The 15957-nt window shown below is 43.9% G+C and overlaps 1 protein-coding gene across 6 annotated transcripts in view; it reads left to right on the forward strand.

The window, feature by feature from the left end:
* Positions 1–15957, forward strand: part of IARS1 (isoleucyl-tRNA synthetase 1) — a 260077-nt gene that overhangs the window by 167961 nt on the left and 76159 nt on the right. For all 6 annotated transcript variants that reach the window (XM_085899498.1, XM_085899496.1, XM_085899500.1 and 3 more), the window contains 4 exons: positions 408–552; positions 1400–1520; positions 7237–7328; positions 8995–9072. In XM_085899498.1, coding sequence (XP_085755624.1) covers positions 408–552; positions 1400–1520; positions 7237–7328; positions 8995–9072 — 436 coding nt within the window. The remainder of the gene's footprint in view (positions 1–407; positions 553–1399; positions 1521–7236; positions 7329–8994; positions 9073–15957) is intronic.

Consider the following 15957-nt stretch of genomic DNA (forward strand, 5'->3'; position numbering starts at 1 on the left):
AGTTCCGGCGGTTCGGGGTGGTGAGAGGACCCCCATTCTCTGGAGATGTAAATTTGTATCTTACGCCGCAATCTGATTTAAGCAGGTTTCAGTTGTAGTAAAATATGCCATGCAGACATAAAAGTGGGAGAATTAACCTGTCTGCAAGAGTGTGGGGGTGAAGGGAAGGGGGGGTTGGGGGGGATCTCTGCTGTTTTTTCTAATAATCTTTGAACTTATTTGGTGAGTATTTGAGGTTGGGTGAGAGACCTGCATGATAACACTTTAAATTCTGTTTATTTGCACAATGTATCATTTGATAAGGCTAAGATGTGGTTTTTCAAAATGAGACTTTTGTGTAATTAAAATGGACACGGTCTCTCACCCAACTTTCCTTCCCCACCACCACCCCCTTCCTCTCTTTATAGTCTCTATCTGATCAATTCTCCAGTGGTTCGTGCTGATAATTTGCGCTTCAAAGAGGAGAGTGTGCGTGACGTGCTGAAGGACGTGTTCCTGCCTTGGTACAATGCGTACCGCTTCTTTGTACAAAATGTCCAGCGCTGGGAGCAGGTGATGCCCTGTTGTACATGTATACAAAATGGTTTGGTGGGATGGAGGAACCAGCATGTCAAAACTTCCTGAGCTTATTATATGACTGAGAACTTGGGGGGGAGACGACCTGTATGCCCTCTGTTTTATTCAATATATCTATCACTCACTCACTCACTCACTCACACACACACTCTATTAAACTGCTTTCAAGGAAGTGTCTCAACAGAGAGTCTTCACCTCTGCTTTCGCAGGAGGCTTATAGCATGGTATCGTGTACATTGTGGTCCTAAATGAGGAGAAAGCTTAGAAATTGAACCCAGTTTTAATAAGATAAACAATCTTAATGTTATATAATGCCCAAGTGTCTGTGCTTTCAGAAAATGTATACTTTGCTATGGGTCCTATGGATATAGTTGCTTACAAAGCATGTTTTTTTTTTATCCAAACACAGGCTATCAAAAGTGTGAGGAAGTACGTAACAAATTGCATTTACCAAGCTGCTACAAAATTACTGGTAGCTACAAGCTTGATTTTATAACCATATAATAAGTTTACCAAGATGGCCCTATGATATAAAAATCAATACCAAAGGCCAGTTTGTGTTCAGTATACAGAACATCAAAGGTCGTGAGGAAGTACGTAACATTTTAAAGAAATCTGCACTTTTAATCCTAAGATGTTGGTTTGTCAGAGCTTTGACCCTGTCAGAGCAATAGAAAGAGGAAGAATTAAGCTCTGCCCAAATAGATCCTGAATCCCCATGATGTTGACTAACAAATGATATGCAAAACTTAATCATACAATGACTTTCATTTTTTGGTCCCCCGTGTCCTAAATGTGTACATAATACCTTGCCACAAGCCAGGATGAAGAAACAAGCTTCTTGTACGATGAACAGAAAGAGATCACGACTGAGAACATAATGGATAAGTGGATCATCTCCTTCATGCAGTCTCTCATCAAGTACTTCAAGACTGAAATGGCCGGTACGAGTGTGTGTGTGCAAATCGTTTATAATGTTCATTCTTCCCTCATGTAACTTTGGGACCATTGTCGTTATGGTGAATATGTATGTGTATATAGCTAAAAGAAAAGCATGGTCAATCGGTCTGAATCCGTGACATCATGGAATTAATTATGTAATTAATTACATTATGACGTCATGTAATACGTCTATTAATTATGTATAATTGGATTGTGTATAATATACCTTTCGACCCTTGGGACTGCTGAGACCCCTTTGACTGTTGAAGACCAAAAAGTCCCTGATGACCCAAAAGAACCAAAAGACCCTTTAAAGACCCCTTTTACCTTTAAGACCATTTCAACACGTGAGATCCTTTCAACCTTTACACCTTTACACCCCTTGAGTCCCTTTAGTTTAGACCCCTTATACCTGAACACTATTTCGACCCTTTACACTCTTCAGATAGATTAGACAGCTTATATGCTTGACCATTTCGAGCTTGAGGCCACTTGGACCTTTTTAGAGAACAAACTAGCAAATACGACCCGTTGCTTCGCTGATTGGAATACTGAGAGGGAGAGGGGGTGGGGGAGAGAGGAGGGAAAGGGAGTGGGGGAGGAAGGGAGAGAGAGAGGAGGGAGAGGAGGGGTTGAGAAGGGAGAGGAGGGGGCAGAGGGGAAGGGAGAGGAGGGGGCAGAGGGGAAGGGAGAGGAGGGGCAGAGGGGGAGAGGAGGAGGAGGGAGAGGGGGTGAGAAGAGAGGTGGAGGGCAGGGATAGAGAAGGGAGAGGGAGAGGAGGAAAGAGAGGAGGGAGCGTGGGAGAGAAAAGAGAGAGGATGAGGGAGGGAGAGAGGAGGAGGGATAGAGGAGAGGGAGGAGGAGAGAGAGAGGGAGAGAGAGAGAGAGAAGAGAGGAGGGCATGGACAGAGAAGGGAGAGAGAGAGAGGAGGTAGGAGACGGAAGAGAGCAGGGAGAGGGAAGGGGGGGGGAGAGAGAAGAGAGAAGAGAGAGAGGAGGAAGAGAGAGGGAAAGGGGAGAGAGAAGAGGGAGAGAGAAAGAGGGAGGAGGAAGAGAGAGGGAGAGAGGAGGGAGAGGGAAGGAGGGAGGAGGAAGAGAGATGGAGAGAGGAGGGAGGGATGGGAAGAGAGGAGGGGGAAGAGAGAATGGAGGAGGAAGAGAGGGGGGAGAGGGAGAGAGAGAAAGGAGAGAGAGGGGGAGAGAGAGAAAGAGAGGGAGAGGGAAGAAGAGAGGAGGGAGAAGGAAGAGAGGGAGAGAGAGAGGAGGGAGGGAGAGGTCGAGGGAAGAGAGGGAGAGGGATATATATATATATATATATATATATATATATATATATATATATATATATATATATATATATATATATATATATATATATATATATATATATATATATATATATATATATGTGGGAGGGAGAGGGAGGGGAGCGAGAGGGGTGGGGTAAGGGAACACAGCATGAGATAAGATGAAGGGAAGGCAGACGTGCGGTGAAGCCTCAATTACAATTCATAGTCTCATCAAAATGATTCTGCACAGAATAACAGTGAAGATGGAAACAAAATAATGTCTGAAATCCATTTTCTCCTGGTCGTACTGTAAATGCTGCCCAGAGACAAACACCGCCCAGACATGTCCGGAGATAAACTCGTGTCTGAACATAAACACTGCCCGGACACGTCCGGAGATTAACTCCAGTCCGGACACTTCCGGAGAGAAATGTCATCCAGACATAACCACAGTCCAGACACGTATGGGGATAACCAGCGTCCAGTTACATAGAGAGACAGATAGACATAGATAGAACAGGGAAGAGAGGGGGAAGGGGAGGGAGAGAGGGAGAGGTGTCAGAAGATGGTGCTGCACTGAATTAGGAGGGGGTGGAGGGAAGATGGGACAAAGAGGGTGAAGGGTGGGGGTTGAGGAGTTGGCAGAGAGAATGTCAGGCAGCGTGAGGGGAGGGCAACGGAAGGCAGCGTGAGGGGAAGGTCCGTCTGGACATAACTACCATCTGTCCATAACCCCCGTCCAGATAGGTCAATGGAAGGCAGCGTGAGGGAAGGGCAATGGGGGGGGGAAGTGAGGAAGGGCAAAAAACAGTAAACAATGTGTAAATAATACACATAGCAAATAAAAACATTTAAATGAATTACTTTTAAATAAGTGTTGTCATGAATGGGATTGGATATTGTACATATTGTTTGTGGCAGGCTGTCCAGTTGAGGTTGAAGTGTCAGAAGATGAAATGGAGGCTGATTCACTGGGGAGTTTTTTTTTAAACGAACTTCAGAATGGAGACTTGAGTTGAGTAGCTGCCTTCATATTTGGTTCAGAGACCTTGTAGCATTTCAGGACATTCTCCATCTCCATACGCACCTTGGAACTTCTCATGCAGTTGGGATCGTGCTCATCACAAACGACTCGCTCAGAATGACGGGGCACGAACTTTTGGCCTTTTTGGGGGCCCTCAAGGTGCTGATTGAGGAGTTGAAGTGACTGGGATTGCGGGTTTCCTGGGTCAAAACTAAGATCCAGGCTTTCATTGACATCTTGGATGCTGCTATCTTGTCTGTACCTGTTCGTGGTGAGGATGTTGAGGTCATGGAGAGATTCACTTCCCTTGGCAGTGATTTTCATGTCTGCTCGCTGTGTGCCAGAGGTTCATAGACGTGTGGGTCGGGCCTGGGGAGTCGTGGATTTTCTGGATCATTGGGTGTGGTGCTGTCGGTATCTGTGCAGGAGAATAAAAGTCCAAGTTTTCAGGTGCTTGGTGCTTCCAGTCTTGCTCTATGGATTTGAGACTTAGACTCTGACCAGGGATTTGAGATGGAGACTTATTTCCTGTGGTTCCAGGTCTCTTCAGAGAATCCTTGGCTATCGCTGTTCGGACTATGTGTCCAACGAGCGGTTGCTGAGAGAGACTCAAATGAGATTTGTTACCTGCACAGTCCTTGAGCGTCAGCTGCATCTGTATGGACATGTTGCTCATTTTCCTGACGCTGATCCTGCTCACCAATTTCTTTCAGCGACGGAGCCTCTTGAGTGGAGGCCAATGGGCTGACCACGTTCCTCGTGGTTGCAGCAGCTTAATCGGCATCTCAAGTAGACGGGGATGGGCCAGGCACCTGCCTGGGGGATGGCCAGACTGAGGCCCCTGGAGTACCTGCGGAAAGTGGACGCAGCGACGCATTGCTCCGGCGCTTGCTCCCAAACCTAACCTGACCTGCCATGGTGGGTGGAGTGAACCGACAAATGAGGCTGTGGTCTGGCAGCTGTCCAACGAATGGGTGCACATTTCGAAAATCAAACAACAATAACAATAACGCAGAGCTCTTGCAGACCTGTCATGTCACAGGTAAAAATAATTGGTGATTGAATTCATTGACCTGATATGTAAATCCTCTTGAAATTTCAACTCTGTCATATTAATAGTTATGATTTTAGAAAGTTGACAAATATTTTGACTTTTTAACCAAAATCAATGTTTTCTTGCTTACGACCAACTCCACCATTTTGTGAAGATCGGTTTAAAATTGTGACCTGAAGGCGATTAACATGCAGACAACCAAATCGACAGAATCACATGCCAGAATAACCGATATACTGTCGGACCCCGCTATTTGTGGATTTGCCATTTGTGGACTCTGCGTATTCACGGTTTATATAATATGGCTTTCTCCGACATCCGTGGCCCTGTGCTTCGCATACTTGCAGTTTTTTGTGTTTTTTTCACGTTTCTCGTTGGTGTATTCATGGGTTTTTTTTTTCGTATTTGCAAGAGTTTTCATGGTTTTTCACATGATTTTTGGTTTTCCCTCATGAATCACATACCGCCGGGAACCTACCCCCCCCCCACCTTTTTCCTTTGAAACAATTCCCTGCTATTTGTGGTATTTTCCAGGTACATATCTTCTGCGAATAGTGGGGTCCAACATACTTGCGAATCGATGATTTTGCACACACCAAACAGACAGACGCGTTAAAACAAAACCTCCGTCCACCTTCGGTGGTGGAGGTTACTATTGAGGGTACTCGGCATTGCCCGGTCTATTTTATTGTGGGGGCCTAAAGCACTTCCCGACACCCACTAAGTAACGGGGTTGGAGATCAGTTAATATTACCTTTTAGAAGAGCTTCAAAGGCTTAATATTTTTAAAAGACAGCACCCATAAAGCACGGTTTAAAAAATATATATATTTACTTATTTTTAAATCTAACCTTTTTTCTTTTTTTCTTTTTTTAATATTTTTTTTCCCCCTAGAACACACTTCGGCACTCTCTGATGAACCCTTGAAGGTTTGACAAAAATCATTTCAACCACCTCCGACACAAATGGTCACAGACAGTCATGCAAACGACTCTCATACTATAAATACAACCAACGAACTTGCCTCATGGACGGGTTAATAACCGCACATTTATGAGTGCGGTTATTAACCCATCCTTAAGGAGGTAGTTCCAGTGTTTCCGCAGTAGAAACATCTGCTCCAGGATCAACCTGGAGAAGGGCGTGGTGGGGCATCCTGCCACCCCCATGCATACATTGTGACTCCAATGTCATGCATTATAGTCTGTTACAGGGCCTCGGTGCTGCCAAAGCAATTTCTTGGTAAGCCTCATTGACTCCTTCCTATAATTCATGGAATTGTGTGTTTGTTGCGCTGCTACTCCTACTGTTTGGTTCTCGGCTGATTGCATCCATACTTGCTACATAGGATCAGCGTGACTCTAATTTGTGCATTGGGGTGTTTTTATCTTTGCCGGTGCCGGGGGGCGGGGGAATGCAAATTCTCTGTAAATGTGTATCGTGTAGCACCGCTCCAGGTGGGAGAGGGTATTACAAGTCTCCACCATTTGCCTTGCAGTATTCCTGTCCCCATGTTTTCCAGTGCAGTGAGATGTTTTGAATTACACAGTGAGAGGCATTTTGGAGAGTTATTTTGAATTTCACATTTCATTAAGGATAATAACAACCCACCGAGCTGCTCCCACAGGAGCGGGTGCTTCGAGACATGAATAATACACCCTTTAATACCGATCGCTGACACTTATTATGATAGATTCTTATTGTTAATGTTACGTTACTGTTACAATAATATTATTAAGAAACGTTAGCCAATTAGTTATGGCTTGTTAATGGTTTTCAGAATTGGTTTCTGAAATAATACACACTTCTCATTGAGTCATGAATTATTCACAGTGCTTGTAAATAAAGTCCCAGAATTAACTCCGTAATAACGATCCAGTGAAAACAGCATTAGGGATTGAGGAATCCAGATACTTTAACATATAAAATATGTAGAATATGAGCAGAGAAGCTTTTGATATAATTTGCTGAACCAAATAACTAATTCTCGATGGACGAGGTGAGATAGGGCATAGTCGGAATTGACTCAAGAGAATTGGAACTGCTGCAGGTGGGCAATCAACTCTGGAGAAGTTGGGGTTCTTTCTGCGGTTCCAATCAGGGGAAACAATTAACTAACCGGGTGCTCAATTCTTCCATCCAAGCCTGGTGGAAAACTTGAGTTATTTTATCCAAGCATTGTCCTTTTTAATGAATGGAATAGTTCTGTGGTCTGCTTTGTGTGAGGATTTTTTTTTTTTTTTAGACAAAAACTCTCAAGTCCTTGGTGAATATTTGTAAAGCTGGTGGTGATCTTTGTTGTCAACGCCACATTATTTTGGCTGAAAGTGCTTGGTGTATTATTTTCCCAGGGTACCGCCTGTACACCATTGTCCCTCGACTCGTCAAGTTTGTGGACTTACTAACTAATTGGTACGTTCGTACCAACCGAGGGCGCCTGAAGGTGAGAATATCTTCAGCTTCTCACTTGTGTTATCATTTTATGTTCCAAATGCCCTTTATGTTTCGGTTCTTTTTTTTTTCTTTTTTTTGCTGCTATGTCTTAGATTGCTGTCAGAGTTTTATACAAGTGCATTCAGGCCAACATGAGAAGATATAATTAACAAAGACTGATAAACGATTATGTTGGATTTAATAATAAAGAACTGGTGAAGCCTGGTGTTTATCTTCGTTGGCGAACAGGTAGAACGTATTACATGAACAGAACATTGATCGAGGTATGCTAACTGCCATGGGAGGCAAGGAGAAGCTGACATTTCATGCGTTAACCCTTTGTTGGAGCAAAAGAGCTTATCTCAAAGCTCACTTCTGCTCTGACTGATGGTTGTTCCTGAGCCTTTAACTTTGATGGACTGCACTATAAATTGTAAAGGGTGACAGGAAGGAGCTCAATCTTTTGAATTCATTAACCCAAGTACCATAACATGCCATGAATGTTTTAACCTGTGGAACATTTTTCCTACATGTTTATATGTATATTCCACAATGTGCAAGGTTACTTTTTTGACGAAATTGATTGAGTCCGTTGTGAGCTGAAGTTTGGAGAGGGAGATCGAGCCGTGATTGGAGGACCTCACCACTCTGAAATTGCCTAATGTGTGGAGTTTTGTTTGCTCGGCGTTTGGACACTGTAGTGCTGATTTAAGCCGTAGTGTCACTGTGGGCTGTTGAGGATACTCTGATTTTATGCAATTGTGATTTTTCATTTCACAGGTTCATAGATCAGTTTGCACATCGCTTGAAGCTCGTGGAAATTAATACATGATGGATAAAGTGATTGAGACCTGTACTACATGTACCATGAAACTGCCACCAAGACTATGATGCCATAGAAATCTGACCCAATTAATCGATCTGAGATTTATGATCAGTCTCACCTACAGTCTGTCCGCAGTAGCTGTGAAGGGATGAAGACCGATGGCTTGTCCAAAAAGCCCGATTAAACTTCACTTGGCTTCTCCGCCTGGCGATCAATGCTGTAACATTTGAACGTTACAATTATCAGAAAATGGTGCATTACCAAAACCAGTCTTGATAAATACATGTCCTGCCGAAGGGAACACAAAGGGTACACTTGGCCGCCAAAGGACTGACCTTTATGTCCGCCCACCACTTTGTTCTGGCATCTCTTCAAAGGAAACACTGCAAATCCCATTCCTCCTTTTTGGATTTGAATGAAGGTTTTGGTGGTCCTCTTGGGACATATCTATCCACTTTCCAGAAACCACAGGACCATCGTTTCACTGTTATTATTGACATCACTCTTCTGTTTGTTGAATAAATATTGTTTGTTTTTTATGCAGTCACGTGACATGACTCGTGTATATGATTGGTGGTTTTGGAGCACAGTGATGGACGAATTGTGCTTTATAAACAATTGGGCCTCAAAGAGCTGTCGTTATGCCAATGCTTTTGTTACTGCATCCGAATGTGGCTTGTGGTCCCCACAGCATGGTTGGATTGTTTGAATGTCGCACTCGTATTGATATTCAAATTCGGTCCTCTGTACCAGCTCAACTGACATTACAACATAAGGTACAGCCATGGTGTATAATGTACGTTTTTTTTTTTAACACAGGTCTTGGTGTGGGACATTGTTTGTTTTACAGGGAAAGACCAGTGGAATGGATTGCCATCACACATTGGAAACTCTCTGTGGTGTTCTCTTGTCCTTGTGCCGCCTCATGGTGAGTTTGACACCCCGAAGTTGCTCCTATTTGCAGCTGTTGTTTGGGCCACATGCTCCTGCGACCTTTCATCAGGACTACTGTGTCCCTCCTTCCCCCTCCCCATTTTATTTAAGCATCTGGTGAGATGTAAACAAACACGGTTTGATCCAAGATAACATGTGCTTGTGAGGTGAATGTCTTCCTGATTTGTCTCATGTTTCACTGCGAAGCTCCATGTGCCAGACTTTTGCCATTGAGTCGATTCCCACTTATTTTTCTCAAAATTTGCCAACCTCAAGAAGCATTCAGATCATAAAATTATTTTGTAAGAAGAGGACCTTGGAGTGGGAGTGGGAGTGGGAGTGGTAGGTGAGTGAAGAGAAGAGGGAGTTTGGGTCGGCACCAAATGACATCATGTTGCATCACCTGTCGAGTAAGTCCAACGTATTCGTGAGTTCCGCTTATTCCTGAATTGGTGAATGTATATCGATTCCTAATTCACAACCCATTGATTGACCTCCAGTATTCGTGAGTTTGCAAGAAGTTGGGGGTGGAGAACAAAGTTGGGGTGGGGTTAACAATCATGTTTGCCAGACTTGGAGACATTAACAACCATGTGTATGCCAGATTTGAAGAACTGACCAATCATAGAAATTCTGAGTGGTTGGCTTCATGTGCGATTTTTTCACAACAAATAACAGAGTTGATCTTCTCAACAGTGTGATCATTGAGTGCATACCGTGTGACGCTTTCATCGTCGAAAGTGTCGATTCTTTGTCCGATCAAAACCTGTCTGCCCTTTATCCACCTGAGTTTCTTTACTCAATAGATCTTTCAGGTCTGCCACCCCACAAGATGTCACTGAACATTAACACTTCCATCATGCTGCAGTGAAATCTCAATTCCTCACAATGGCCAATGTGACGAAACGCATTCCATCTTAACCAAGGTCACTTATCGTCTTCTTGAAGCACGGATGCTCGGTGGTGAGCAAGTCAGGTCTATTCTCCTGATGCCAAGAATTATTTTTCCATCTGACACGGATCCTTCTTCCAACTCCGCCGCTGACAGTTTCCTGTCAGACTGGCCTTTGCGATGTCAAGTCGGGTCACGTCAGGTCAAGTATGGGAGCATGCACCAGAGCAGTGCTGTCGCTGCGGCCACTTTCCACCAGCACTCCAGCGGCCTCCGTTTGGCCATCCCCCAGACAGATGCCCGGCCCCTTCCCATGTCTTTGAGATGCTGATCAACCTGCTGAAACCATGAGGCACATGGCCGGCCAATTGGCTTCCTCCACTCATGAGGATCTCTCACTGAGAGAATCTGGTGAGCAGGATCAGCGTTAGGAAAATGAGCCACATGTCCATACAGCCGCAGCTGACGCTCACGGACGATGCGGGTAACAAATCTCATTTGAGTTTCTCTCAGCAACTGCTCGTTGGACACAAATTCCGACCAGCGATAGCCAAGGATTCTCTGAAGAGACCTGGAACCACAGGAAATAAGTCTCCGTCTCAAATCCCTGGTCAGAGCCCAAGTCTAATACATGCAGAGCAAGATTGGAAGCACCAAGGACCTGAAGACTCGGACTTTCATCGTTCTGCACACGTACCGACAGCGCCACACCCCATGATCCAGTGGATCCATGACTCCCCAGACCCGACCCAGACATGTATTGACATGAATATCACTGCCAAGGGAAGAGAATCTCTCCATGACCTCAAGTCTCACCACAAAGAGGAACAGACAAGTTAGCAACATCCAAGATGTCATTGAAAGCCTGGATCTTAGTTTTGACCTCGGAAACCCGTAATCCCAGCTGGTCCGACTCCCCATTCAGCACCTCGTCGAGGGCTCCCATAAGGATATCCAGAGTCTCCTCAAAGAAGACTGCATCATCTGCGAAATTGAGGTCAGAGATCTTGGCATTCCCAAACGATGCACCGCAGCTTGATCTCTCCGACATCCTCCCAGGAATCTCGTCCAAACAAGTGCTGAAAAGTGTGGGGGCCAGAACACACCCCTGACAAACTCCAGTAAGAACTGGAAATAAGTCGGAGATGGTATCACCACATCTCACAACACTCTTAGTCCCAGAGTATAGTTCAGACATCAGATTGATTAGTTTTGGTGACACCCCACGAAGACTAAGAATCTTTCAGAGGGCATCCAGATTCACCGAATCAAACACGCTACAGAGATCAACAATAGCTGCAAGCAGCCCCTGCCGAAACTCTCATCAGCGTTCAGTGAGAACCCGAAGAGCAAGGATACGGTCAATCATTCACCTTCTTGGTGTGAAGCCTGACTGGTCTGGGTGCTGGTGCTCAAGCAGATGGTAGCGAACCCTTTCAAGGATTATCCGAGCAAAGACCTTGCCCGGCACTGAGAGCAGCGTCACCCCTCGGTAGTTGTTGCAGTCCTGGTGCTCACCCATCCTTTTCCCAAGAGGAACAAGGCCCCTCTTCCAGTCATTTGGGATGATGCCTGTGTTCCAGGCAGAGCACAGAACTGCATGCAACGACATGAGTGCAGTATTTCCATCAGCCTTGACAAGTTTAGCATGGATGTCATGGATCCCAGGAGCTTTACCCCATTTCAACCGGTTCACCGCAGCCTGTGTTCCTGCAATCAAATGTGATCCACCTTCTTTTCGATTGTGGAGTCAACAATCGAGATCGTGACACCCCTGACATCCAACTCAACACCTGGTGGATCAGCCTGGTACAGCCGCTCAAAGTATCTGGCCCAACGGGCCTTCATTTCGGACTCCTCTGTTAAGAGCCCACCACCCACCGCTCTGACTGCAGTACACTGAGGGGCAGGCTTGGAGGAACAAAATGCTTATTCCCCTGTCGGCAGTACGAGAATCATTTGACCACAGGTGATGCTCTACCCCCTCACAGATTCCTCGCACATCGGCCTCCTTGTCCACCCTTTGCGCATGTGCAGTTTTATGCCTCAACTCTCTTAACAGCTCAGCTCTGCCATTAAGTCTGGCCCTGCGACTCTGGTCAGTGGTATCCGGTGTCCCTTGAGAGACAAAATTTTGGGGTACATCCATTATAGCTGCAAAACCATGTGGCCTGTGATGTTACATGTGTGAAACTTTTGTTGCTCATGAATAGGCGGTCATACTTGTAAAGTTTTGCCTTGATTTGTTCAGCCACTTGAAACAAGCAAATTTTTGAAGGCATTTTTATCCCCCCCCCCCCCCCCGGAGGGAGGGAGTGGGATATTGTAATCGTCCGGTTTGTTTGCCTGTTTGTTACTTACGAAATCTTTAGATTTCGTCAGTATATTGATGACTTCCGTCGTGTGTGTGTGTGTGTGTGTGTGTGTGTGTGTGTGTGTGTGTGTGTGTGTGTGTGTGTGTGTGTGTGTGTGTGTGTGTGTGTGTGTGTGTGTGTGTGTGTGTGTGTGTGTGTGTGTGTGTGTAGGCACGATAACTCGAGAACGGAAGAAGCTACCAATGTCAAATTACACCACGTGATTCAGGAGGGTGATGGCTCGTGCTGATTAGATTTTGGTCAAAATCGGTCAAAGGTCAAGGTCACAGTGAGGTCAAACATTCGATTTTTGATGGTTTGGTACAGAATAATCGTAGAAACTTCTGGTTTGCGTTGCTACCTTCTCTAGAGACAGCGTTTATTAGACAAGATCAGAGGTCAAGTTGACGATTTCATAAGTACCAGTCTATGACTGCTTGTTTGTTTGTCTGTCTGTTAGCAACTTTACGGCAAAACGGCTTTAGCAAACACTGTCAAATTTAATCCACAGGTGGGGAATGAACCTTGGACGACCCCATTAACTTTTGGGTCCAATTGGATCAAATGTCAAGGTCACAAAAATATCAAAATCGTTTTTCGCTCATAACTTCGTCAAAAATGATCTGATTTACTTCAAACTAAGCTTATAGTGAACCTTCTTCTATTTGTCACTTATAATCCTACCCATTCCTATAGTGAAAAATGCATATTTGTGAAGATCGGTTGGGTCCGAAGTTTTGGGGGTCATGGTTATGGGTCAAAATTTCAAATTTTCCATTAAAACTAAAACATGGTTACGAAAATACAACTTTACGGGAAAACGGCTTGCTCAAACACTGTCAAATTGTATCCACAGGTGGGTAATGAACCTTGGACGACCCCATTAACTTTTGGGTCCAATTAGGTCAAAGGTCAAGGTCAGGCCATGAAAAGGTCAAAATCGTTTTTTGCTCATAACTTCATCAAAAATGGTTTAATTGACTTCAAACTAAGACTAAAATATTCTTTATTCTATTCCTTATAATCAACATTCAGGTTAAGGATGTTTCAAATTTCAATTTGATCCCCAAAATAACTTTATGCCTTAAAAGGGCGGGATTTGTTGTGCGTGGCACCACTTGTTTTATTATTATTATTATTAGTCTTCGTAGTGGTAGTATTATTATATACAATATGGCTGCCGAATCACGAGACCGAGGACGTCATCAATTTTTCTTCTGTGGACCATTTTATCCCGAGATGACCCTCAAAAATTCTTATATTGATCAGATGTTGCTTTCTCCATATGCAATTATGACGTCATAAAAAAAATCAAACTTATTCCCCATGAGGAGTACTTGCCATGTGGCAAGTTAATTTTTTTTTTCCTTGGAGCGGTTTCAGAGATGGAGGTTCAAAGTTTTTATTTTTTTATTTATTTATTTATTTATTTATTTTATTTTTTAATTCCCCCGTTTTTCCAACATGGCTGCCACTCCACATGACCTCTGACATTATCAATAAAACATTCTACTTGAGTTGACGCTCCTGTGGTGAAAATTTGGTCTCAATTCGACAAGCAGTTGGGGAGAAAAACACTAAAGTTCTGTGTGGACAAACAAACCAAAACAAACAGACCCAGACACAATACTCTCCTCCGGTGACAGTAATAATGTTAATGGAAACCTCGGCGATGTACTTAGAATGCCAATTCACAACAATTGTTTTCGTGAGATGCATAAAACACGTTTTGTTTTTTCCCCGCATTGTCACTTTCATTCACCATCATAGACGCTTTCATATTGCAATTGATCATTTATTTTGAATTCATCGTCTGATCTCTGGGAACATCAAACAAATTCATAACATTATTTTTGGCATTAAGTATGCGGATGACTAAAATTTATGCTGGGTTGTTAGCAGTGAACATAAAATTCCGGGAGTATGTGAGGCAGTGCTTTATTTCCTATACACTGCCCAAATAAAGGGAGGGTTTTCAGCAAAAGTCTGTTCTGCGGGTACCTGCCAATGGCCTCGAAGCACACGATGAGTGGGGAAGTTGGGTCTGCTGGAAAGAGGTCAAAGAAAGTGATGAGTTGAAGCGAAAACGTGAATGTGTTTGACAGGCTGTCCACAGATTTGAGTGCATCTGCAGTGGGCATGAATCATCCTTCTGACTTAACCTCCAACAACAATGTCGTCGTCGTCGTCTTCGTCGATCAATAAAAACATACTTCTGTTTCCTGTACTGTCATCTATTTTCATCATTGTTCTTTACCTTTTCACATAAGTTCAGTCTGACCCGGGAACCAAGCCCCTTTTCCCCATTAAACCAAGGTATCCGTATTTGCAAATTCTGCATTCACGAGGTTTTCCCAGGAACGTAACCCTTGAAAATACGGAGGGCCGTGTGTATTTGCCTTTTCATGGATGGTAAATCGGAATTCTGATGATCTTCCATCTTTACCGGTTGAAATTCAAACACCTATTGTAGATTTGCTTGATTTTTGCTCATCTAATCTGTACTCGTAATGAGATGTGGAGTGTGATTAGAGCCACATCAAGTGATGCATATTTTCCTCATGTTTTAATGTGGACATTGAGGCTTGTGGAAGAGGAAGGCAACCTCATATGTAGGGTTATCTTGCTGATGATGTGTGCAAGAGGTAGCATGTGCACTTGCCATCTGTAAGTAGACAAAGTAAGGGTGTTGAACTGAAAGTCTTGTCTCAGCACCTTTTATTTAGTTGTTACTTGGCGAAAAGACATTTTTTTGCCAAGTATGTTGGTCTGTAGCATTTGTCTGTCTCTGTCGTCTGTTTGTCTGTCTTTGTTTGTCATACGATTTTTGGCCACAGTTTTCAAGCAATCGTTCTGAATTATTTTTTTGTGTGTCGTTCACCAGCCAAGGACAGCAGTGCTTAATTTTGGTGAAGATCTGAATCCGGATCCGGATATGAGAATTTCTAAAGTGATTCTTCACCATTGAGAAAAGGGTGAAAAACGATATATTGCACAACATTTCAAAAGGTTATACTGTAGATGAATTCCACAGAAACGTTGTGAGTGTGAAAAGGACTAATTGATTCAATTTTGGTGAAGATCCGAATCTGAATCCAGATATGAGAATTCTTTATTTTTTTTGTAATTATTCACCATTGAGAGATTGGGCTAAAAATGACGTTGCATGATTTCTCAAAAAGTTGTGGATGGATTCGGATTAAACTTGGTTGACATGTTGGGGGTGTGATAATGACGAATTGATTCGATTTTTGTAAAGATCCGAATCCAGGTGCTGATCCGAGAGTTTTTCAAGTAATTCTTCACCACTGAGGGATGGGGCCAAAAACTATGTCGATTCATACATTGGGGCCAGACTCTGTACAGAGCATCAGTGCTGCTGAAGTAGCCTCCTGGACTATTGGGCACAATCCCGGACGGGTCGCCACGCCGACGCAGGATACTCGAATGGCTCAATCATCCCAGCAAACTGGTACTCGTTTTGCCAACCTCGGAAGGATGATAGGCTGAGTCAACCCCACCTGGTATTAATTCAATTGCTGAGCAGGATCTTTGAACTCGGTACCCTAGACAACCAAGCCCACCACCCGAACCATGAAGCCAACACCAGGCATAATTCTGTTTGCAGTTCGTG

Source organism: Eptatretus burgeri, chromosome 10 (assembly GCF_056783735.1).
Source record: "Eptatretus burgeri isolate ZD-2024b chromosome 10, Ebu_testis_v1, whole genome shotgun sequence".
In the NCBI taxonomy this organism is placed as follows: domain Eukaryota; kingdom Metazoa; phylum Chordata; class Myxini; order Myxiniformes; family Myxinidae; genus Eptatretus; species Eptatretus burgeri.